This window comes from Hyperolius riggenbachi, chromosome 1 (assembly GCF_040937935.1).
Source record: "Hyperolius riggenbachi isolate aHypRig1 chromosome 1, aHypRig1.pri, whole genome shotgun sequence".
NCBI classification, from domain to species: domain Eukaryota; kingdom Metazoa; phylum Chordata; class Amphibia; order Anura; family Hyperoliidae; genus Hyperolius; species Hyperolius riggenbachi.
Genome location: NC_090646.1, coordinates 256,377,599 through 256,404,073, shown reverse-complemented (window position 1 = coordinate 256,404,073; position 26,475 = coordinate 256,377,599). Strand labels below are relative to the sequence as shown.

Genomic DNA, 26,475 nt, shown 5'->3' with positions numbered 1-26,475 from the left:
AGATATGGGAGTAATTAGAAAGTTGGCTTACTATCAAATACTAAGAAATGGTCCTGCAGAGAGCAGAACTTTTGACCTCGGCGAGAGTCTGCATTGCTGGTAAGTGGGAATACCGTGCAAACGTGGTAAAGACCTGGCTGCTTTTAGAACCTATTCACAGTACAGTATTAACAGTGGAGACGTTATTCTCCATTTTAGATGCTGGTCTCATTTTAATTTTTTTTATTGAATGTGTATTGAGAAATCAGTGATTGCATTCAGTGCAACCTCTAATTTCTTGCGTATTTCACACCCCTAGTGAATTGTGTTGCTATGTGCAATAATGCACATAGTGTGAATGGGCCTTAAGTGCCTTTTTCTGTAGTAAAAGGCAAAATAATTAGACCGCACATAACTCTATATTTTATTCAGTATAAAATGTCAGCCACGGCATAGAGAGAAGTTCCAGCCTGCAGCAAGTAACTTTTATACATACCTGGGGCTTCCTCCAGCCCCATGTGCATGGATCGTTCCCACACCGTCGTCCTCAGCCGGTTCCGGGTCCTGAAACTTCGGCCAGTCTGCACAAGAGAAGTGCGCTCTCTATGTATCTCTCTGGCTATATGCAATTTATGCTATCTCACTATTTAAAATTCTTACTTTGCTTCCCTTCTATTCCGCCTCATAAAATTGCAGGTGCACTGCAATCTCAAGTGAAAACCTTCCCCATCCCACCATAACTGTGGCAGAAACATGCATTTTGAAACGGGTGTTGCTAGCCCCAAAAATCAGTGGCACGTGCCCTAGATCTATTCTGGGGTGCCCCGGATGTCTCCCAGGCAGATTCAGCTGTGGTGCCTCAATGGCGGGCATCCCGGAAGCTGTGGTGCATCAATCGGGGGTATGCTGGGTGCTGTGGTGCCCCTATGTGGGCATACTGGGTGCTGTGGTGCCATGCTGGGCACTGTGAGGGAGCTGTGGTTCTTCTATGGTGGCATGCTGGGAGTTGTGGTGCCTCAATGGGAGGCCCATGGGAGCATGGTAAGGGGGTCCACTAGGAGGTCAGGGAATGCTATGGGGGAACTGTCAGATAACCTTGCATAAGGCCAGTCCGCTTAGCAGAAAGCCAGACCAGCCAGCGCAGAAGCCAGGTAACTGACTAGTTCTGTTTAAGTGACATGGCCTATCTATGTGATATGCTGCATATTTTTTTTTTTTTATTATTTTTATTAATGGAGAGAGGGGCTTCATCCAACATTTTGCTGAACGGGCCTAATTAGACCACTGTTAAGTTTATGTAAATTTGGCTCCACCGATGACGACACCAATATTCTGGTGCGTGGCCACACCCATTTTATGACAGGAGCGCCCAAAAGTGCCCTAGATCTCTTAGGATACTAGCAACGCCCCTGTGTTGAAAATGGAGACAACTGCATTGCAGAGCCAATTGCGATTTTTAGCATGAAAGTGCCCTTAGTAATTTGGCACATAAAAGCTAATATAATTCAGCACCTGCCAGACTGTTCCCTTTCACCTGGAACTTATGTGGAGACAGTAAATATTTTTTATTTGTGAAATTGTTACTTAGCAGAGCCATGCTTAACATGTATTGTATAAACCCTAAAAGCTACTGTTTCCAGGTATATGGACTTGTGTAACTCCATTCTTACATGTTTAAGTAGCGCTGCAGTTATACAAGGCTGCAACAAACCATCTGACAGGTCAGGAGAGTTCACAACAAAGCCGGCAGGTAACCTACCTCCCAGTGACATTTATACACAGTGCGTGTTTGGTAACAGTGACATTGCAGTCAGCCAGCATGCACTTAGGTAATGTTGCTTCTATTAACAGTCTTGTTCTCTCACGCCACAGACATTCCAGTTCCTTGAATGAATGCTGGAAATAGCCTTTTAAACACCCTCAATCTTCCTTCGAGTTACATATCACATCCTTTATCTGCATTGACTCTCCCTAATGCTACGTACACACTTAATAACGATCGTTTGCAAGGAACGAAAATTACAAGACAAACAATATTGGAACGATTGGAATGCAACGATGGGATACAGCAATCATCATACACATATGAATGACCGTTCTCGCAGAAAAGAACGATAAGAGGGAAAGTTGCGTATATATTTGTATAAAAAAAAAAAAAAAAAAAAAAAAAACACAAACGAGGCAGGGCCGGGCCGAGGCAGAGGCTGGAGAGGCTCCAGCCTCAGGGCGCAGTGTAGGAGGGGGCGCACAATTCATTCAGTTGTCATTCCCAATTGTGTTTGAAGCAGGAATAAATAGGAAAAGGGGATACATGGCAGTGACTGCCTCTTAGTCTAGTAGCAATCAGTGTGTGACGGCTGAGGCGGAGGGATGGAGGGGCGCACTTTGGTGTCTCAGCCTTGGGTGCTGAAGGACCTTGTCCCAGCTCTGAAACGAGGTTACAATAGATAAAAATATATGATGGTTAACATGAAAAGTTAATGTAAAATTTGTAATGTAACAATCGTTATGGGCTGCGCTACACAGGAAGGGCTTGATTCACAAAACCGTGATAAATGATATCACGGCCGTGATATGCTTAGTGTGCGGGTTTGCGTGCATAAAAGTAAAGGTTTGCACACATTAACTTCCCTGTTCAGGCGCTAACATATGGGTTAGGGCGTGAACTGGGAAGTTAATGCGTGCAAACCTTTACTTTTATGCACGCAAACCTGTACGCACAGAAACCGCACACTAAGCATATGACGGCCGTGATATCATTTATCACAGCTTTGTGAATAGAGCCCGAAGTACGGAAGCTGGCCAAAATCCAATGCAGGCGCATTGGCCCTTGTAACGATTATTCTCAGCAGAGAACTGTACACACTATAGTTTTGTAACGATTGTCGTTGAATATGATCCGTCCTGTTGGATTTTTACCATCGTGCCGATATAGTTTGTTCGTCGTTGTACTTAATGATTGTTTGGTAAACTTCTTTACCCAATTGTCGACCATAGTCGCAAGTGTGTACCTAGCATAAGTTTTAGACTAATTGGGACTGGTAGTTCTTCCACAGCTGCTTATTCTAAATTAAGGCTAATTTCACACCAGGACGTTGCGTTAGAGGGGGCGTTAAGGTCGCATAACGTCCCCCTAACGGAACGCCTGGTGGTGCTGGATCTGGACGTCAGAGTGAGCCGCGTTGTGCAGCTCACTCTGGCGTCAGTGATGCCGTGATGCGCACTCTTGTGCGCATGCAGCATCACGTGGTCCCGCCGGCCAATCGCCGCACAGAGCGGCCGCTCCAGGAAGTAAACACTGCACGTCACAACGTGCAGTGCATATTAATTAGCCATGTGCCTGGCCGCTCTCCGCTCCTCCACAAGATTACTGAGCATGTGCAAGCAGTCTAACGCAGCTCAGCCGCGTCTAAAGTACTGTATGCAGTACGTTGTCTTGTGACGCAGCGTTACAATGTAACGCAACGTGGGCACTGTGAACAGCCCATTGATTTGCGGTGGGGTGCGTTACAGGCTGCTCTAACGTGCACCTGTAACGTCCCACTGTGAAACCAGCCTAAAGGGAAATACAACTTATAAGAAGTGAAACAAACCTTAATTAGGGCCCATTTACACCTGAGCGGGAATCGCGTGATTCCCGCTCATGGCAAACCGCTAGCGGTTTTGTAAAAACCGCTACACATTGTAGCAAATGGCAGTGTTCTCACTGCCGCGTTTGCGGTTAGCGATAACCGCAAATGCGTTGTATGCAGCGGTTTGCTGGCGATTTGCGTTTCGCGATTAGCGGTTGTGATTAGCGTGCAAAACACGCTAATCGCGATCGCTCCAAAACCGCCGCAGTGTCCAGTGATTTTTCCGCGTTAATCGCGGGAAAATCACTCAAGCAAAATATAGGTGTGAACGGGCCCTTAGTGCTGTGCTGGACAAATCTTTTTTTTTTTTTTTTTGTTTTTTGTAACTTTCTAAATAAAAATAATCTTTCCACACTAAATTTTGAGCTTGTTGGCTGCAAATTACTTTGTTGCTCATAAAGCAAGAGCCATTACTGCAGACCTGAAGATCCATCCTGGTAGATCTGATCTGCATATGAATGTCCGTTAAACAAGCTGTGTATGAGATCTGCAGATATCAAAGACTATGAATGCATTTTGCAGGAACTGATCTTTTGCAGGAACAGATCTTTTGCAGATACTGATCTGTTGAATGTGTACAGCATGTTTGTGTAGCATCTTGCAAAGATTTTTATCTGATGGGGAGTTCAGCTCAATAGAATAGACTGTGTGTTCTCATACTACATGGAAGGTGGTAAAATTGGTCTATGATCTTGTATTAATCTTTCAAGTGTGTACACAGCTTAAGGCTCCCTGCACACTGCAAAGTCTGATTCTGATTCCGATTTTCAATTCCGATTTTCCCTGAATACATTCAACAGAAAAACGGATCAAAAAACGCAGCATGCAGTAAAGATTAAAAATCGCAATCTGAGGTTAAAAACGATTAAAAATCGGAATCGGAAATGCATGCTGTGTGCAAGAGGCCTAAAGCTACGTACACACCTGTGACAACGATCGTTCGTCGAGAACGACGAACGAACTTTTAATTGATGAAAGAACGACCTGAGTAAAGTTAGTTTTAAAAGGTGTGTAACGATCTGATCGTTAGAACGAACGTTACATCACGTAAAGCAACTATTGCGCCTGCGCATAAAAATGAGAAGTTTCACGGAGAAATTGTGAAATGCGCATGTCAAGCCTAGTACGAACGACCGTTTCCAACGATGTACTACTTTTGCAAACGATCGTCGTTGGTTAAAATCCGCCGAGACAGAACTTTCTTTTGTAGCGATTTGGCTCGTTCGTCGTTTGCCTTTATAGTCGGTGGTTCGTTTTTTGTAACGATCGTCGTTGGTAAAGATCGGGGAACGATCGTTACAAACGACTATAGTCGCATGTGTGTACGCACCTTTAGGGTGTATAGACACATCCAATTTTGATTGCCCAATGAGTGGCCAATTTTACCACCTCCATGTCGTATGAGGGAACTTCAGATTCTGAATACTAAGAACAGATTCTGTACTGTAGGAAAGCTTTCACATTACATGAAGGTGGTAAAATTGGTCAGTGATTGGCCAATCGAAATGGGATGTGTGTACGCATCCTAAATCTATTTACAGATATAAAGTGAACAAATGTAAAAATATATCTACATGATCTTATGGAGGTCTGTTTGAGATATCATTAGCCTTGAGAAATATTACCAAGAAAAAGATTCCAACTCTGTGATGTTAGATTTGTACCCATTTGTTGATGTTAGTTCCTAGCTCCAGTTGTTTTTACTAGTTAGATAGATGTGGTTCTTTGTACGTTGTTTCGAACATTTTAATTAAGCATTTTTTTTAAATAGTTTTTTTTTTTTTTAGAAATCTTGTTTTTCCATCCTACAGTATGACTAATTTTGTGACTTCACTGGTGAAACCATAGGAGGTAAAGGGATGTCTCGGGTCCTTTTACATTATATCAGTTGCTGTCAGTTGTAACTGAAAGGACAAATGGGCCAGTATCCATGTTTCCCTATGGCCTCTTTTACACTATACGCTAAAAAAAAAACGGAAGCTTTTTCACAATGCACTGTTATGGAAAGAATAAAACAGATTAAATTGCAACACTTAACAATGCATTAAAACGGAAAAGGGCCCTAAGGCCTCATTCACACTATATGTGCTGCCGTGCACATTTTGGCAGTGCGTATGCTGTGCGACATGCAAGAACATCAGAAGTGCATAGACAGCACTTCTGACGTTCAGATCATAAGCGCTGCACAGCAGTGTGATGCGCAATCACACTGCTGCATGCATTTTTCAGCCAATAACGCATGCGCTCCGATCGCACGGCTATTCTGCATTAACAATGTGAACGTGTCCTTAGGGTGCTTTCACACTTGAATTGTTGCAGTACGCATCCATAAACATAGGATTGCATCATTCACAATGCGATGAAAAGTCACTTTACATGTTTCCATGGCAAGCGACACATACAGTGCAGATTACAGTTCTTAGACTTATGCTTGCACTGCAACCCAAACTGTTTGTGTTGTCCAGGAAACGCACTGCAAGCAATGTGTTGTTCTGTTTGGACTGACTGCGCTGCAAAACGACCAGTGTGAAAGGTCCCATTAAAATATAATTACATATAATTTTGATTCGATTATATTGTCCGTTGCAATACAGCAGCCATAGTGCTCAATTCTCTAAAGCGTGATAACGGCTATCACAGCAGTTATCACGCGATCTGCCGCCTGCAGAGGTTTTCACGTCAACAGCGTTAGTTCACGTGATAAGCGAAGGTTTGTGTACGATCACGTGTGCGTTTCATGTGAACTAACGCTGTTCACGTGAAAACCTCTGTGGGCGGCAGATGGCGTGATAACTGCTGTGATAGCCGTTATCACACTATAGAGAACCGAGCCTATAGTGTGAAAGGAGCCCAAAGCTAGCTGTACACATTTCAATAGCAGTCCAATCTGGCAAGCAATTGATCTGGTAGCAGTGATCAAATACACAATCTTTTCCCACTCAATATACAGTAAATACATAAAAGGAAGAGAATGCAGCTGGCACTACCACTATGGCAGAGGATAGTGAAGGAAGCCTAGATTGAGCGCTGGTATGTGTAAAGTTTTTTTTTTTTTTTTTTTTTTTTGTGCTATGGGATCAATGAAAAAAAGGTTAAAGGGGAACTGAAGTGAGAAGAATACGGAGGCTGCCATATTTATTTCCTTTTAAACAGTAAACCTTGTCTGGCAGCCCTGATGATCTATTATATCTGCTGAAGTGTCTGAATCGCACCAGAAACAAGCATACAGCCAATCTTGTCAGATCTGACAATAACGTCAAACACCTGATCTGCTGCATGCTTGGGGTCTATGGCTAAAAGTATTAGTGGCAGAGGATCAGCAGAGCAGCCAGGCAATGTGCATTGTAAAAAAAGGAAATAAATATGTCAGCCTCCATATCCCTCTTACTTCAGTTGCCCTTTAATTCGATGTCCAATAAACAACAGTCCCAGCACTACTGCAGGCATCAAATCATAAACCGCTGTAATTCAGTGCAGATGCAGTGTAAAATTCTGCAGTGTAAAAGGCGATGCAAACATATGTACATACCTGAGTTTCAGACGGCGCTTCTTCCGAGGCTGTAGAACCTTTATTCAGACTTGGAAAAAGTGCCACATGGTGTGACATGGTCGCCAGGCTTTCTCTCTCACCCACCATCTGAATCTCTGGTATGTTAATTTGTTTGCATCACCTATAATTTTACAATGCATCTGCACTGAATTAAAGGCATTTATTATCTGAAGCCTGCAGTAGTGCCGGGTCTCTGTTGCTTACTGGACACTCTCACTATAAATATATCAACAGAGATCTGATATTCAGTTGAACTGATGTCTCCTTTAGAGCCTCATCTACTACTGGATGCATTGCAAAATTATGTAGCCATGATATCTATTGCGTCTTCCCCAACAACCACTTGAGTTCCATTAGGCCTTTGATAACTGCCGTAAAGGGAACCTGAGATGGGGCATTAAAAAGAGAATATATGTACCTGGGGCTTCCTCGTCGTCCTCCTCCGCTGTCTTGTTCTTCAGCAATTGGCCCAGGAAAGTCCTCTGGGACCAACTGCGCATGCACAGCCACTTGGGCGCTCCCACCACGCTCCCGTGGCCTTGAGCATTCTGTGCCTGCACAGTACCATGTAGCGATGTGAGCGCACGCAGCAGGACTATGCCTGTGCCGACAGGATGACTTACCGGGGCCATTTGCGGATGAACCAGGCTGCAACTGAGAGGACAAAGAGCGAGCGATCAGGCCGGAAGGGTTGGAGGAAGCCCCATGTACTGTATATACTCGACTATAAGAAATGTAGGTCTAATTCACTAAATAAAAGTATAGGGGTCGACTTATACACGAGTCATGAGCAACACTGAGTAACGTGTGTACTATCTGGTGACCTTCCCATTTGCAGCAATATACCCATCAGTAAGTGATCATTTCTTGATAAAGGAAATGCCAAGAAAACACAGGTCTGAAAGTCCTGGCCACAATAATTAACAAGGTAAGGGGCAGGGGAAAATATGCTGCGCTACAGGAGGGTGAGTGAATAATTGCTGCACTGGGGGGGCCTTGAGGAGTTATTGGCTGCACTTTAGGGACAGGAGGGGTTAATGGCTGCAATATGTTATACAGTGCAGTCCTTAACCCCTCCTGGTTCCCAAGTGCAGATGTTAACTGTTCCTAGTCCAGAAGTGCAGCCATTAACTTTGCTAGGTAGACTTCTACTTGAGTCAGTAAAACATTCCAGCTTAAAGTGGACCTAAATTAAAAATACAAGATTTCAGGAATAAAATCTATTTTCTAAATTATCATAATAAATAGCAGCCTTTTTTCAGCTGCATGATGACAAATATAAAATATTTTACATTTATTGGAGAAACCCCTCCCTTCCTTTCAAATTGCCGGGATTTTTCCGGCAAACTGGTGGAGTAGATGGTGTCTGGCAATGGAGGAATTGCTAATGGCTGCCCCCAGTGTAACCTTAGCTATGAAAAGAGGAGAGTGAAAAGCATGCACTGAAATGATCATAGGTTTGAAGGAGTGTTTATTTATCTTTGTATGTGTCAGAGTGGTGCAACTAAATATTTTTAATTAAAAAAAATGTTTGGTTTGGGTCCGCTTTAAGAGGGTCAAATATTGGAGTTGACTTATATTCGAGTATATAGGGTATTTAAGGCCCCATCTCAGGTACACTTTAAATAGCTTGGAAATGTATCCGTCTGGTTTGTTGTGGCCAATTATTTCACTCTGGTTCTGCCAGTAAGTAATTGATCAGAAAATTTGACCTAGGTTGTGACCACCTGAGGCATCAGACAGAAAAGACAGGTGCTCAGATTCTTCCCCCTTCTTTATCTAAAGCTGGAAATTGGAAAAGCTCGGTAGAGGTAGTCATTATCGCCCGCCTCATCTAGTGTGTACATCGCTTAAAGGACCATCAAACAATGCCTTTTTTGCAAACATCATAAAGCATGTAAAAACAATGTAAATAAAGGACTTGGTATATATTTCTGTTTGCAGTGATTTTTTTTTTTCTTAATGTATGTGTAAGACAGCGTGCCCTGAGGACCAAGTTTGTAGGTGATGCCAGGAGTAGTGCAGTCTATTCCTTGGCTCCCCCACCTGAGCTAGTTGTAACTCACGTGGCTGCCGCAGTAACTAGCCGTCCGTTCTCACTCATATTATGCCCAGCCCGGCCAATAGTATGTAAGAGGAGCGAGAGTGTCTCTGCCTTCTCCCTGTCGTGTCCTGCACTTCCATATGCTCACAGTGTTCCGCCGCCGCGTCAGTGACAATGTAAATTACATTGCTCTGTCAGAAGGGGAACAGAACCCTTCCGCCTTCCTTTGTGGCGAGACACAAATTCAAATTGTCTTGCAGTCCTGCTGATCCTCTGCCTCGAATACTTTTAGTCATAGACCCTGAACATGCATGCAGATGTTCTGACTGAAGTCTGACTGGTTTAGTCACATGCTTGTTTCAGATGTGTGACACTACTGCAGCAAAGAGATCTGCAGAACTGCTAGTCAACTGGTATTGTTTAAAAGGAAATAAATATGGCAGCCTATATATGCCTCTCTGTCCAGGTTCCCTTTAAAAATGTGTTGTGCAAATACGATAAGAAAACATTTACAGTACATGTTCTGTTGATTATTATTATTTTTTTTTTTTAAATGTGTGACTGTTGTACGGAGGTGGCAAAAGTTAGCTACATTTGAGGAAAAAATGGTAAAATAATTAAAATGAGGTGCTATTCCCCTATTGTTCATCATGTGGTATAATCCACGGCCACAGGTCCCTGTGGTAAAATGCAACTCTAAGCATGGTAATAAAGCATGTCATCTAGGCAGGATTATCTCCTTGGCTACACTGAGAAAGCTGAGAATATTACATTTATTTACATGGAATTTGTACTGAGCAACTGTTAAAATGTAACCAGCTGCACGATGTGATAGAATACTGCTTAGTTTAGATATCTCAATGCAGCAGCATAAATGGTTAGGCAAAAACTGTATGTTGCATACTGTGTTTACTGTCCCTCAGACCATTTTGAGCAACTCATAATCCCCAAAAGCTTGTCCACAATTGTGTGTTTACTAACAACGCAGGTTGCCGCATGTTTTACAGAAATGCATTGTGCCTGCGTTGCGGCTACTGTGATGCTGATCCCATTCTAGTACACTGAATAGGATCACACTGATCAGTGTACTGAAATGCATGCAGCAGTGCATGGCCAGGACTCAATGCCAACAGTGCTGACTATGCACTGTCTGAGGTCCTTGCGGATTGCACTAGTATTGCAAAAGCAGCAATGCATAAGTGTGTGCAGGCACTTACCTGGGTCACCTGTAATGTGTCTGGTCCTTCCCATTTGATGTACAGAGACCGCCTTCCTTCATGTTGGCTATCTCCCTTCTTGCATACGGCCTCACTCATTTCAGAATTACCCCAGGCTATAACCAATGTGAACAGGCTAACTGCAGTGATCCCATCATAGAAGTGCGCAGAGGATTTGCTTTTCTGCATACTCTGAATATATAACTGAACACACTATGCAAGTATGGTATGGTAGTGAAGGTCACTGGAATCCTTTACATGTGTTTCACTATTGAGCATATGATTTTCAGAGTTTGAGTAGTTACTCCATCCATTGAGCCCAGTTCAACTAACCCTCCCTCTTCATACCTAAGTAATGCTGCTATGAATGCTCTGAGCTTCTAATAGGAAAGGGCAGAATTCCAGAACAGTTAGTTAATAACACACAGAATATCTGTTATTACAGCTGCCCTCTTATAAATGTGGAATTAAACACATACTTAATTACCTTTGTCTTAAAGAGGTACCGTAGTGAAAATAATACAATTGTTTATCTTTTACAAAATGTATTTAGTCAGTGTTGGCCCATTGTAAAATCTTTTCTCTCCCTAATTTACATTGTGCGTTTACTGAGAGTGTGCGGAATGTATGTTTACTGAGAGTTCTACTGTATGCACAGAGGAAGCTATTGCTTGCAATGTCCGAAGTGCAAAGATGTGCCAAAAAGCAGCCAATTCTGCAAAGGTGTGGCCAAAAAGCAGCCAATTCAACACCATGGCCCATATGCAATAAACTTGTTCTCCTGAGATTTCTCTTAGGAAGTAATTTTTCATCTTCAGCACTTAGCAATTAAAAAGGTAGCTGAAAAAGTACTGTCAAAATTATTGTGGATATGTTCTTGCTTACTGGTGGTTTTAAGGTATTTTATTGACAAGGTTGAAATATGACCTAGGAGAAAACTCAGGGGAAAAAGTTAATTGCATATCATGTCTACAATCGATCCACTGATAAACCAAATTCTAACACAAGTTACCATTCTTGCAAATGTATTTGATCTGGTACAGCTTTATTGTTTATTGAAGTAAAGTACATTGGGCAATATCATAGCTGTATTTTGTCACTGGAAGCAATAATTGTGGTGACATTTGTATTTCTGCTTATACCGCTGACATTTTTACAATTTTCTATAGTGCAATGCTTTACAGATTAAATTAAATGTATGCAATCCTGAAGTCACCCCAAAAACCAAAGTTACCTCAGTAGTGCAAAGTCTCTGAATAGTCCAGAGGCTTCCTGGATCTTTCTCCAGCTCGCCTTTCCAGATTTCTGTTCTGGAGCCAGACGTGGACAAGTGCATCCACATTGAGCATATTCATGAGTACAGTCCGGGCCTGTCAAGTAGAACAAAGTTACTTATGCATGATCGCATACGAGTTTTGTTACCCGGAAAGGATCGGTACATGATCCCTCAGGCAACGTTGCATTTGCAGGGTCAAAGCTGTACAGACACTTTGCTAGCCTGTAGGCTAAAGATGTGTTCTGTTGCAATGGGGGGGGGGGGGGGAGGGGGTTGGGTCGAGGGCCGAGGGTTTGCAGGTGGGAATAACAATGGTCTTGGCCATCAATTGGCTGAATCGATCAGCCAGGTTAATTGCTGGCCATGGCATTAAGGGTGGGTGCATCGGGGATGCTTTATTCACAGTAGATCCTGGGCAGAGGCAATCATTATTGACCACCTCTGCCAATTTTTTCATTTAGTGTGTGTGGGAGGCTTAACTTAATTATTTAAATTTAACTCCCACCCCTTCTCCTCATCTGGTGGTCTCAGACTATGCTAGGGACATTAGTTTAGCTTATGACTGTAGTACAGATGGTAGATTGTAAGATTCTATAAAGGACAGTGTGTGGCATTACCATGGATTCTGCAAAAATAGTCACAGTAATATATATTGATATAGCGCTAACAGATATCTCCTATCAAACTTCCTTTTCTCTAGATCTACATTGTCTAGTTTCATAGACTTGTAGGGTAGCATTAGTTAAGATTAAAATGTACTTACTAGTAACTACAGTACTTGTATTTCTTATTTTCACAGACACAGAAGCTGATAGCAACATTTAATATTTCTGCAGGACTGAAGCATAGCTGCTTACGCTTTAATCATGGCGGATGCCGATGTCAAGTACCAGCCATGCAGTACCACAGATACTTGCGTAAGTATATATAGGTCTCATTTATAATCTTCTGTCTTGTTTTGCCAGTGTAGACTTCCTCAGTGGATCTTGCTGTAGAAAAAACAGGTGTTTTTTTTTTTTGTTCGTTGTACGTTTGTACTAAATGGGAATTATTTTTCTTTTGTACCAACCACACAATGTGTTTGTGCTTCTGGGGTATTTTTGTCATATGAAAAACAACGTTTTTAATTGGATAAAAATAAACAAGTTACTTTTTCATTACTGATCCAGTGGACACCACTATTCCATTCCTGATCCAGTGTATAACACATAAAAAACAACTAGGACATTCTCTTTGCACCTTTATCTAGGTTATAAAAGAAACACCTCTGTTTATGGGAATTATGATTTTATAATCGTTGAGTATGTTTTATAAGGTCACGCATACTCCGCATTCTAAAATCTATTTCTAGCGAGGCAGAGAGCTGTTTTGTAACCAGAGTTCTTTTGTTGAATCTTTGCCTCTCAGGCTGGGGAACAGGATGCATGGCCTCAGTAAAATATCTTGATAAGAGAAGAATACAGAAAATGGAAGTCTCCTGTGATCCTAATTTCCTGTGCTTTGCAGGAGACTATGCTTTGCCAACTCAAACCTGTACACTATGAAACAATGAAGTGAGGCTCTCCACCTGTGTAAAAATAACAAACACCCAACAATAGCCTTGATGTATGTTAGTATGTTATGTCTAGTGCTGTTTTGTAATATTACATATGTTGCAAACAGTAATAATACAATTTCACAGAATGGGGCAAATTTATCAAGAGAGGAGGAAAGAAAACTGGAGAAACTGTGGAGAAGTTGCCCATAGCAACCAATCAAGATAGTTAAGCCATTTACAGCTTATAGGTATGCTCTGGTGACTGTCAAAAGAAATAAGAATAATATGTGAAGCAAAAGGAAAAAAAATACATATGGAGCAATAGCTGGGGTCTCTGCATCTGACTTGATAAATCTGTCCCATTGTGTCTAATTTTAGTTTGTCCAATACATTTTGTAATCGGTGGTGTAGCTAAGGAGGGAGTACATACTAATTGATGTGGAGCACCGGAACTTGCCAAGGATAGCTACATTGCCATAGACATGCAGTGGTGTATCTGGGTAATATGCCTCCGGATACATAAATTGAGTAGCCATGGTAGATATTAGAATGAAGTAGCCATGTGCCTAAATATTAAATAGTTACATGCTTCCAGATAACAGACTCAAGTAGTCACATGCCTCCAGATCATTCATCAAGTAGTCACATATCACCCAATAAAAATGTGTACCTGAAGGGGAAAACCCCTTACCTTGGGAGGGGGAAGCCTCTGTAGCCTATAGAGGCTTCCCCCGTCCACCTCACCAGAGGGGATCCAGCACCGGGACCCCTGAAGATTCTGCTGACAAGGGTTTGCCGGTGGTGCATGCAGGCACACTAGCGGCTTTCCAATGGGCTCTGGCAGAAATAGTTGAGCCCCTCGGATCCGCTCTCCTGTACAGACGGTTCGCACCTGCACAGTAGAGCGGACTTGATCGGGCTAAGCTATTTCTGCAGGAGCCCGAGCAAGTAAGCTTCTAGTGTGCATTCATGCACTGCATATATACTATATATCAGTATTAGGTAGCCAGATATGCCCCTAGACATTTGATAGCAATAGCTGTCCCTCAATTAGCAGTATTAAAGGACATACCGGGTGAGGGCATTAAAACTATCTTTACTTAGCTGGGGCTTCTTCCAGCCTCTACAAGTCATTCTGTCCCTCCCTGCAGCTTCGGTTCTCTCCCGTCTCCCACTGTCAGCCTGTGAAGATCGCCAATCCCAGGATGGGTCGGGTCTTCTGTGCACACGTGGGCTTGCACTCGCGCTGCTCACAGATGTGCCCGTGTCGCCTCAAACGTACTGTACCTGCACAGAAGGCCCGACTCGTCCCCAGGTAAGTAAAGATAGTTTAGATAGTCCTGTGAGTCCACCATTTAGCAGTATTAGGTACACAGATTTGCCCCTCAAATGGTATTAGGTAGCTAAAAGTCTTCCTCTCCCCCCCCCCCCCAAAGAAAAAAAGTATTAGGGGGACACACCCACTAGTAATAGGTAGCCAGGTGTGCCCCCCAGTATTATGTAGCCAAAGGTGCCCCCAGTATTAGCTGACCAGAGGTGTCCCCCTAGTATAGGTAGTCAGATGTGCCCCCCCCCCCCCCGGTCAGGTAAACGGAGAGTGTTTCAGTATATTTTGCGAGAGTTGACCCCCAGTATAAAGGAACCCTGAGCAGTAACACTAAATTTGGACTTACCTGAGGCTACCTTGCGGTCTATGGGAGGCTGGAGGATGCCCCAGGTAAGTCAAAATTTCGGGTTTTTCGGTCTAAGGGCCCCGGTGCAGTTAAAACCTCTGCATCCTGTTGCAATCCACACAGTAGCCTTTCATTAGTTATTGCTTGTTAACTTTACTGCCTTGCTTTCAAATCACTTCTTTTGTATTATCAATGCATTTACTATATTATAGCTATAAAAAAATAGCTTGGTACATAAATATGGTGGAAATACACAGGGACCAGCAAAACCAAGACTACCTGCTAAAAAAAAACAACAACCAAAAAAACACACAGTGTAGGAGGGGGCACACAACAGACTCAGCTAACACTTCCCCTATTGTGTTTGAAGCAGAGAAATAAGAAAAGGGGATACATGGCACTGACTGCAAGCCAGATCAGGAGAGATTAAGGTGTTGGGGGCCCTGTGGTGCCTCTTAGTCTAATAGCAATCAGTGTGTGATGGCTGCGGTGGGAGGGATTGAGGGGCGCACTTTGGTGTCTCAGCCTTGGGTCCTTGTCCCGGCTCTGTTGGGAGGTCCTCCCTGTTCCATGTAGGCCTGAGATACACTGAGCACTTTCTAAGAGCTTTTCTGACCATCAGTGTTTTCTGAGTGTTTTTTAAAAAAAATGCTCCTGACATGCATTAAAATTGCTGCGATCTTGAATTTTTGAAAAATAGCGATCACAGCAATTTTACCATTTGCGATTTTAACACAATGTTAATGCAAGTCAATGGGAGCGTTTAAAAAAAAAAAAAAGATCAGAAAGCGCAGATGATCAGAAAAGCGCTCAGAAAGCGCTCACAGTGTGTCAAAAGCCTAAAACCGCTTTTACCCAGAGGCAGGGCCGGGCCAAGGCATAGGCTGGAGAGGCTCCAGCCTCAGGGCGCAGTGTAGGAAGGGGCGCACAATTCATTCAGCTGTCATTCCTAATTGTGTTTGAAGCAGAAAGAAATAAGAAAAGGGGATACATGGCAGTGACTGCAAGCCAGATAACTAGAAATTAAGGTGTTGGGGAGGTTGTGGGTACTGTGGCACCTCTTAGTCTAATAGCAATCAGTGTGTGATGGCTGGGGTGGGAGGGATGGGGGGGCGCACTTTGGTGTCTCAGCCTTGGGTGCTGGAGGACCTTGTCCCGCCTCTGCCCAGAGGCATGTATCCTACAAGGCCGCTGAAGGTGTTCTGTAATGTATAACTCCAAGATTTTAGCAGCAGATCTTTTTGAGTATTCTGGCATCAGAATGCCCTTACAATGGAGGGATAGTCTTCAACAATCTTTAAGGAGATAGTACTTGTCAAAGTTACATCCACATGCTCTAAAAGATCTGGATTTAAAATGTGGCTCTTTAAAGCGGGCCACCTTCCTCTATGGTCCACTTTGGATTCAAACACACAATTATTGAAGGCACTTGTGGCAGTGGACATGGTGCCTTATTGTTTTGCAAAAGCACTCCCTGGAAAGGCTTTATACAAAATTGTCAACCAGCTTTCTGTTTAGTTTGCACACTATTTTGGCAGGTGTACCTATGAATCAGCCGCTGGGAGACTTGGGCACAGGATAAAGCCGATATATGGCTTACCATGCTCCTGCACAAGTCCCGGCGGCGTTAATTACTATTTCCACTCCAGGTCAATGTGGATGGTGGAGAATGATGTAATTCAGCTTCCAGCTATCACTGGCGGCCAAATTACAGTATTTTAAAAGTAACTTCTGACAGCGCCGAAGTTACTCCACAGCACGCTTGTTTGGCAGTTGGACTGAGTAACTGCAGTTTAGGAAATGCTTTTGTAAATTAAGAAATAACTGAGAATCCCCCATAAGGCGTGCATACACACCTTTGATGAATGTCGCCCTATCAGGGATTGAGACCTGATTCCCTTGGGCGACATCGACAGGCCAGGCTGCACAGATATCATTCAGCTGTGTAGGTAGCGTGCCATCATGCAGTGGACGGGGTAGCGGGGTAGACAGTGGGATCAGCCATCACGGAGGTGGGTTGATGCGCCGGGTGGGTTGCTTCCAGGTTGGGGGTCGCAAGCCACTGTACACATGCCTGATTATCGGCTGAGGCAGTTATCGGCTGTCTCAGCCGACTTAAAGAGAATCCGTAACCAAGAATTTAACTTCATCCCAATCAGCTGATACCCCCTTTCCCATGAGAACTCTATTCCTTTTCTCAGACGGATCATCAGGGGGCTCTGTATGGCTGAGTTTGTCGTGAAACCACTCCCACAGTGTGATGTCAGCGCCTCACAGCTCTGAAGTCCTGACATCATACTGTGGGAGCCTTGTTGCATTGTGGGAAAAGCAGCTGTTTCCAACTGCCAAAAAAAGCAAGCAGCATCTCCTTCCAGTGACATCACCTGCCAGAAGTAAAAATGTCACCATGTGACCATGTGATAAATGTCAGAATGTAAATCGGGGAGAGAAAATTTTTTACAATGGGCAAACACTGACTAAATCATTTATGCATAATTATTGTAAAAATTAAGCACTTTTTATTACATTATTTTCACTAGAGTTCCTCTTTAAGGCTCGTACACATGCTTGACTATACACACACACACACACACACACACACGCACTTTAGAAAGTGGCTTCTTAGAGAAAATTCCAGATACATGTACTAATGTGTCCAAGTCAGAAGGTATAATTTAAAGAGAACATGAAGTGAACTAAAGCTTTAGGCCCCTTTCACTCTTTTACACTGCAGCGTTGCGTTACCCTGTTTTGCCGCAGGGTAACGATTTGCCAATGAAAGTCTATGGGGCCTTTCATACCTGTGCGGTGCAATGCGCTGCACCAGAAGTGACGTTTTTGCTGCATGGCTGACGCTAGAGCAACAGTGTGTTGGTAGCAAGTCATGTAAGTCTATGCGAAATAAGAGTTGTGCGGAAGTGTATTAACAAAATAAGCTTCTGCGCATGCGTGCCGTGAACGCAAATATGGTTTATATTATAAAGCTTCATCTTGCATATTGTGGATACAGTGACCCACTTTATTCTCTACTGAGGGTTTTTCCTAAATCATCCTGAGCCCTTGCAGGGATTTTCACTACCTTTTTTTAACGCAATGCCGCCCTAGAGCCTGATGATTCCAACCACTAGACATGAAATGTTGTCTATTGCAAGACTTTGCTGAATTATTTGCAATTACATATTGATTAATGTTGTTCTTAAAATTGTTGCATTATTTGCTAATGCACAATGGCATACTCCACCCCTTCTTCTCCTCTACTCTGGGAAATCTGGTGTTGTTTCTACTGGCATCGGAACAGAGTTAACAAACATTCTGCTGAGATGCATTTCCCAGCACTAAAAAATGTTGCCACCTATGACAAATTTCAGAATGTAAATCCAGTTGAGGAAAGATTTTACAATGTACAAACACTTACATTGTTTATAAAGTAAAATTGTAACACAGAAGCATTTTTTTTCATTACATTATTTTCAGTACAGTTCTCCTTTAAATACTTGAAGTTTGCCAAATAAAACTAAATTTCAATTCTTCTAAATATCTTCCTCCTTATGCTTGTTATGCTGCTCAGCCCAGCCAAGTAATTACTGACATTGGCACAGGAAGTTGGGATCACAAACCCAGCCAGCCAGGCAGAAAAAATTAATAAACCAAAAATGGTTGATGTGCAATGCAAATTATGATCTACTCAGGAACAAGAATTAGGACAACGAGAATATTTAACAGAAAAACGCATTTTAAACTAAAACTGTCTGGTTACTCTCCTGCATTAGCATGAACAAGATTTTAACAACCTAGATCAGGCATGTCAAACCGGTCCTACGAGGGCCGAGGTCCTCGCACATTTTTGACACAGCTCACATAAATTGATGGGTCTGAATCAGGAAAGGTGTGGTCCATCAGGTAGAACATGTTACTCTCTTTCTTGGTCCATCCTAAACACTGGCATGGATCTGGCCCTCCAGGCCTGGAGTTTGACACCTGTGACCTAGAAGGTCTGTGGTCAATTTCAAACTTGACTTTCTGTTCAGAAGGGACATCTTCTGATAACAATATCCTATTTCAAAGTAGTCCTCTACAAACTGATTACACAAAATTATGCTTCAGAAGACTGGCACAACTTTATTGTTTGAAGAAGCTTGTTGGCCACTTTCTCTTTCAGTCTGGAGTAGAAGCTATGGCTGGAGAAGAAAATGGCTTTGGCTAAAGAGTGTCTGTGGATTTACACAGCACTTTACCAGCCATTATTCTATGAATTTTTTTACAAGGCTGCAGCAGTGAAGCAGGTGGTTTTGGTGCATTGGCGCTCAGCACCGAGCGTTGAAACTAGGCACCCGATAGCAGGAGCCAGAATTACATCTTTCTTCGAGTTACGGTGACTTGGAGGGGGTAGCCAGGGATTTGAGCGGCAGCACCCTGCGCCCAGCTCACCGGCGCGATACATACTGTATACGTACTCATTGTCCTGTACAGGTCAGTAGACTGTATGTTCCCTGAAAAGGCCTTTTTTTATGTATTTCTTTTTTTTGTGTGAGAACTCCAGTTTCTCTGGTTTCAGTGGCAAGTGGATGGTGAGTAATGGTTTTGTATATGACTTTCTTACAACTTCTTGACAGACATGATTGCATTACAGAATATGCTGTATCCTGAAATAGCTTCCATTTCCAGAGCTTATATGTGAGTGTATCTGCTGGCTATGCTCATTGTGTCTATTGATAAAGATCCCAGGTACCTGAAGCTTGTCATTCTGTCATAGTCTTCATTAACAACATTGAGGTACCGATGTGCGTTACTGTGACGTCATTATCCTGTATTCAGCTTTGCCAAAATGAATGCATAATCTGGCTTGTTAAGGGGCTTCCTCGGGTTGATTTTTTTTTTTTTTTTGGAACGTTCCTCCCACCTCAAGTGAAATTCAACCTTTGTTTAATAAAAAAATCCGAAGACCTTTATCAGTAGTACAGAACTGGTTTTATGGATGTGTGGCTAAGCCAAGTAATTGCACTGTTTAATTCAGTAACATTTCACCTGGCTTTATTCACACCTTTTAATGATTCGAGTCAATGTCACTCTAGTCACATCTTACCCACCTACATTCTATGCATTCTCCCCTCCGCCTCTATTAAACTTCAGTCATCTACTACAGGGCTTTTCAACCTGTTCACTCACTGTACCACTTTTATCACCTGAAAATTTTCAAGTACCACCAGTGTGCCTGCGCAATAGATATGACCTGATCAGACTTGTGTGTTTCCATCGGAGCCCGAGCAGAGAGCCACTACTGCATGTGCACTGACACAAACAAAGAAGATCTTTGAGGGGTTCCAGCGCTGGATCTCCTCTACTGAAGAGGAAGGGGGAAGCCTCTTTGGGATCTAGAGGCTTCCTCCTCCCGGGGCACTTTTTTCTTACAGGTACACTTTAAGAAAAGGGGGAGGGGGGATAGCAGGAGGCATTGGTGAGGAAAAGGATTAAAATCAGATTGCAAGCCTACAGATTGCCATTATTAGCAGTCAGTAGGTAGATTGCCAATATAGGTAGCATATCCAGTCCCCCCCCCCCCACTTCAATACAGGTAGCCTCCCCCACCACCAGAGAGCTGGGCAGTGACTCACCACAAAGTTCGGTTCCCCCTTGCTTGCTCCTCACTGTGCTGTCCTTTGTAATAGTTCAGACCTCAAATCGGTGGTAACCCAGGCTCAGTGAAGAGACAGCCAGGCGAACGGTGCACAGTGATGGCGGGGCTGCGAGGGGTAGCCGAACTTTGTGGAGGCAGGACGGGACCAGGACAAGCGTCAGGTGGGCAATTAAGTAGCAGGTGAACTTGAAATGTACCACCTGGCCAACAGCAAAGTACCACTGGTGGTACGCGTACCACAGGTTGAAAAGCCCTGATCTACTACACCCACAACCATCACCCGCTATCCTTGCCCACCCACTTATCCTAAAATTCCAAATATCAGCCTGCCCTACTAGTTCTCACTATCTGACATGTGCAGTGACCATGGGCATATTTACTAGTCCTTCATTATTACAAGTGTTTCAAAGAACAAGATTGCCACAGAAATGGCTGATTTGACATGATTATGATTTATCTCCCCCCTTCCTTCCCAATTTTGTGAATGTGTTAATTGCATAATAATGCTTCTCTTGTTGAAAGCAGAAAGAGGAGCTCACTGGCCAGACAGGTGAGAACGCTCTGCTGTGTGCACTGTGCAACAAATTGGGAGGGGGGGGGAGGAGTGCAACAATAGCTTGGGCTGCACCCCACCCCTCTAGTGACTCACGTTCACAGAGAAGACACTTGGAGGCTGGATTTGGGGCCCTGGGCAATTGTCAGTTTGCCCTATGAAAGTACCAGCTCTGCCTCTGTTACTGAAAAAAAAAACCCTAAAATGTCAGAAGCTACATTTTATATACGTTAAAGAACAATTCAAAGCATTCCCTAGCATTCTCATGTGTAAAAAAATGTTTTTCATTGCAGAGAGCAGTACAATCACAGAAACCTCTACTTCCTCTTAATCAGTCATCAGTCACTATGGGCTTTTTTCACACCAAAAAGTGCTAGCGATTGCGATTTTGGATTTCAAACTTTTTACAGCACTTTTGCTTTTCTTGACTTCTGCAGAATACCAATCGCTTCAAAAATGCTACAGGCAGTGCTTTTACGATTTTTACAAAATCAAACCACTTCAGTGTGAAAAACCCATAGGAATACATTATCCAAGTTCTTTCAAAACGCTGGCAACTAGAAAATGCAAATTCAAACAGGCACTAAGGCCCAGTGCACACCAAAACTGCTAGCAGATCCTCAAAACGCTAGAGGTTTTTGGAGCAGATTTCAGAGCGATTTTAGGCATGTTTAGAGATGTTTTCTAAACATGCCTAGCGTTTTTTGGAGCGTTTTTTGTAGCAGATTACAAATATTGTTACAGTAAAAGCTGTTACTGAACAGCTTCTGTAACAAAAATGCCTGGAAAACCGCTCTGATCTAGTGTTTTCCAGAGTGGTTTGAGCTTCTCCTATACTTTACATTGAGGCAGAAACGCTTCTGCAAACCGCAAAAGTGCTGCAGGACCCACGTTTGCGGTTTGCTGAAAAACTCAAACCGCTGGTGTTCACCATCCCATTGAAATACATTAGCCAAGCGTTTTCACAGGCAGAAGCGGTTTGGAAAACTCTTGAAAAACCGCTCGGTGTGCACCAGGCCATACTCCTGAATGTGCAATTATTGTTTATTTGGGAGGGAATGATTTACATTTTAATCAGTGTTAAATAGAGATGGCCTGAACCTTTGCAAACGTTCGTGAACTTCCGCGAACCGCAATAGACTTCAATGGGGAGGCAAACTTTGAAAACTAGAAACATTTATGCTGGCCACAAAAGTGATGGAAAAGATGTTTCAAGGGGTCTAACATCTGAGTTTTTGAATGGGGGAGTGGGATAGATGCCAAAAGTCCCAAAAAATAAGACATCCGCTTCTCATTGCGTAAAATCCTTATTTAATATGGGTCTAGCCCCTAATAAAAGCAAATGCGTACCATGTACAATAAAATCAAAGGCTCCTGGATACACACGCTTTTTCCTACCTGACACGGAGGACAGAACTACCAGCGCTATGGCGTGGATACTTGGATGCTGGGTAACCGGATATGTGAATTGAGCCTTTGATTTTATTGTACATGGTACGCATATGCTTTTATTAGGGGCCAGACCCATATTAAATAAGGATTTTACGCAATGAGAAGCAGATGTCTTATGCTTTATCCTAGCCACCTGTTGCAGTGATTTTACTTTTGCCTGAATACAAAGCAGAGATTTGGTGAGCAGGGGATTGAGGGGGGGGGGGGGGGGAGTGTGACCCCCGTTCCTGCATGCGGTGGCTTTTCCCAGAGCACAGTGTGTTGTGTTGACACAGGGTGTACGAGTGTTTAAGGATTACCCGCTATGTGCCTGCTCTCTTTTTGACACAGGTTTTAAATGCTGCACAGGAGTTAACTCCAGAAGCGCTGCTGTGAACGTTACATCTTTCTGGGAGGATAACTGTTTGGTTTTACTCTATTTGGCAGCTAGCTGCATATTGGAAGTACTTTACAGGAGGTGGTGAGCGCTGTGTCGCTTTTTGAATTAGGTTGCAGTGACTGGGTGACTGGTATTACAAATGTGCAGCTGACACACACACACACACACACACACACACACACACACACACACACACACACACACACACACACACACACACACACACACACACACACACACACACACACACACACACCCCTATACCTACGTGAGCGCACGCATTGTTAATACCACCAGTCATTTCAGGTGCAATGACTGGTGGTATTAACAATGCGTGCGCTCACGTAGGTATAGGTAGGTAGGTGCACTGAACAGTGAACTGGTGCAGTGATTGGGATTACAAATGTGCAGCTGCCTGTCACACACAGAGGTAGTCACTGAATGTGCTGGGCCTGGCAGTGGCACAGTAGGAATTAAGGTGCCAAAGGCCAGCTGCAACTGACTGACAGGGCTGTATATAATGCAAGTGGGCAACAAAAAAAACAAAAAAAAAAAAGATCACAAGAACAACATTAGCTCTCAAAAGAGCTGTTGAGGGGTGATTGTTTAGCAATAAGAATCAGCAAGGAGCAAGCGAACAAGCCTACAAGAGCCTAACTAAGCTTTCCCTATGTGAGTCTGCAGCAGCTCTCCCTTCTCTAATTACTGCAGGCACACGAGTGAGTCCAATGCCTGACGCTGCCTGCCTTTTATAAGGGGGGAGTGGCTCCAGGAGGGAGTGTAGCCTGATTGGCTACAATGTGCCTGCTGACTGTGATGTAGAGGGTCAAAGTTGACCCTAATGGTGCACTATGGGGGAAAACCAAACGTCCGCAAAAGTTTGCGGTTCTCCACGATCGCGAACCACGGAAGTTCGCCGGGAACAGTTTGGGCCATCTCTAGTGTTAAATTTATTTATTTTTTCATGATTTTGAAAGCCATGTTTCATCCTGCTGTACATTGAAACTGTTCTTTTGTACACACTAGTGCAATTGTTCTACTTCCTAACAATTTTATGGACTTTGTTCATCTTTTGTATTCACTTTAAAGAAGAACTATATGAGGAGTGGATATATATATATATATATATATATATATATATATATATATATATATATATATATATATATATATATATATATATATATATATATATATATATATATATATATATATATATATACATTTTTTTTTTTTTAATTATTTTAACAATAAGAAAAGAAGAGATAAACAAAAGAGAGGGCAGAAATATTTGTCCTGTCAGTGTGGCACGCAGAGGTAGGGAGTTTTTCATTTTATTGCCTTAGTTGAAGACACTAAAGTTTATCTAGATAACTTAGGGCCCTGTTTCACAATGAAAATTGCAGTAAAATCAGTGTTATTTTTCCACAGTTCCATTTGTGATTCTCATTCAGGGAGCGATTTTCTGTAAACTTTTTCTGCAATTTTCAGTTTGAAATGACTGGTTTTCACACCGTTATTTTCTGCTATATATCTGCTCTCCACTAGGCCAGTGATCTGCAAACTTGGCTCTCCAGCTGTTAAGGAACTACATGTCCCACAATGCATTGCAGGAGTCTGGCAGCCACAGTCATGATTCATAAAGACAAATGCATTGTGGGACTTGTAGTTCCTTAAATGGAACCAGAGAGGAACCCAAGGTGAAAAAATGAAAAAGATTCTATACATACCTGAGGCTTCCTCCAGCCCCATACGCCCGGATCGCTCCCACGCCGCAATCCACTGTTACCTGCATCTAGGAGAACGGCATCGGAGCCGCGCTACGCAGGAGTAGTGTGCCCTCTACGTATCTCTACATACACTGCTGCAGAGATACACAAAGAGTGCACCTCTGCTATGCTTAGACTGGCTCCGACTGACGGCAGAGCGGGGAGACGGTTCTCGTAGCTGCGGGAAGAGGAGGATGGCGGCGTGGGATCGATCAGCGCGTATGGGGCTGGAGGAAGCTCCAGGTATGTATAAAATCTTTATTTTTTTCAGCTATGGTTCCCTTTAACAGCTGGAGAGCCAAGTTTACATATCGCTGCACTAGGCTACTATACCAGAGCTGTGTGGCTGGATAGTGTAATGGTTAAGGACTCTGCCTCTGACACAGGAGACCAGGGTTTGAATCTCGGCTCTGCCTGTTCAGTAAGCCAGCACCTATTCAGTAGGAGACCTTAGGCAAGTCTCCCTAACACTGCTACTGCCTATAGAGCGCGTCCTAGTGGCTGCAGCTCTTGCGCTTTGAGTCCGCCAGGAGAAAAGTGTTTGTCTTTTTTTGTCTTTGTGGCTGATCCTGGGTCTGATCGTGTTTTCTATTAGATTATGCTGCTGATATTTAAGGCTTGATATCTCAGCACTCGTACCTCCTACACAATCCAAATTTTGAGGGTAGGGATCACAAAATAGCTTTGTATACACTATTTTGTGAACCGTGGGGGCTGCAGTCTGGCACAGAGGTAGTTGGTGGGGTCCCCTCCCTTTCCTCCCCTCAAAATTTGGTGTGTAGGAGTTAGGGTTGCCAGGTCGGCTGATGGAGAAAACCGGACAGGGGGTGGACTTAGGGGCGGAGTCAGAAGCACACTTTTATGTAGAGTGGGGCTAAGCAATGGGCTTTTTAAAAAATGTTTTTTACAGTATTTATATCACACTGACATCTTCTGCAGCATATTACAGAGTACATAGCCATGTCACTAACTGTCCTCACCAGTACATGCACATAAGAGACCACTTTTCACCAGTAAATGCACATAATAAGAGACCGCTTTTCACCAGTAAATGCACATAATAAGAGACAGCTTTTCACCAGTAAATGCACATAAGAGACAGCTTTTCACCACTAAATGCACATAAGAGACATCTTTTCACCACTAAATGCACATAAGAGACATCTTTTCACCACTAAAGGCACATAAGAGACATCTTTTCACCACTAAATGCACATAAGAGACATCTTTTCACCACTAAATGCACATAAGAGACAGCTTTTCACCACTAAATGCACATAAGAGACAGCTTTTCACCAGTAAATGCACATAAGAGACAGCTTTTCACCAGTAAATGCACATAATAAGAGACAGCTTTTCACCAGTAACTGCACATAATGACAAACAGCCAGTTGTCCCCAGTATATGTAGCCAGGGATATATGTGCCCAGTATATGTAGCCAGAGGTATATGTCCCCAGTATATGTAGGCAGGGGAATATGTCCCCAGTATATATAGCCAGCGGTATATGGGCTCAGTATATGTAGCCAGGGTGTATATGGGCCCAGTATATGTAGCCAGGGTGTATATGGGCCCAGTATATGTAGCCAGGGTGTATATGGGCCCAGTATATTTAGCCAGGGTGTATATGGGCCCAGTATATGTAGCCAGGGTGTATATGGACCCAGTATATGTAGCCAGGGTGTATATGGGCCCAGTATATGTAGCCAGGGTGTATATGGGCCCAGTATATGTAGCCAGGGTGTATATGGGCCCAGTATATGTAGCCAGGGTGTATAT

General features: G+C 43.2%; 1 protein-coding gene across 3 annotated transcripts in view; it reads left to right on the top strand.

Moving 5' to 3' along the window:
* The window catches only part of LOC137547666 (broad substrate specificity ATP-binding cassette transporter ABCG2-like), a 228,864-nt gene that overhangs the window by 96,877 nt on the left and 105,512 nt on the right, over window positions 1-26,475 (top strand). For all 3 annotated transcript variants that reach the window (XM_068271110.1, XM_068271111.1, XM_068271109.1), the window contains one exon: window positions 12,498-12,615. In XM_068271110.1, the coding sequence (XP_068127211.1) occupies window positions 12,565-12,615 (51 nt within the window). In that variant the 5' untranslated portion in view covers window positions 12,498-12,564. The remainder of the gene's footprint in view (window positions 1-12,497; window positions 12,616-26,475) is intronic.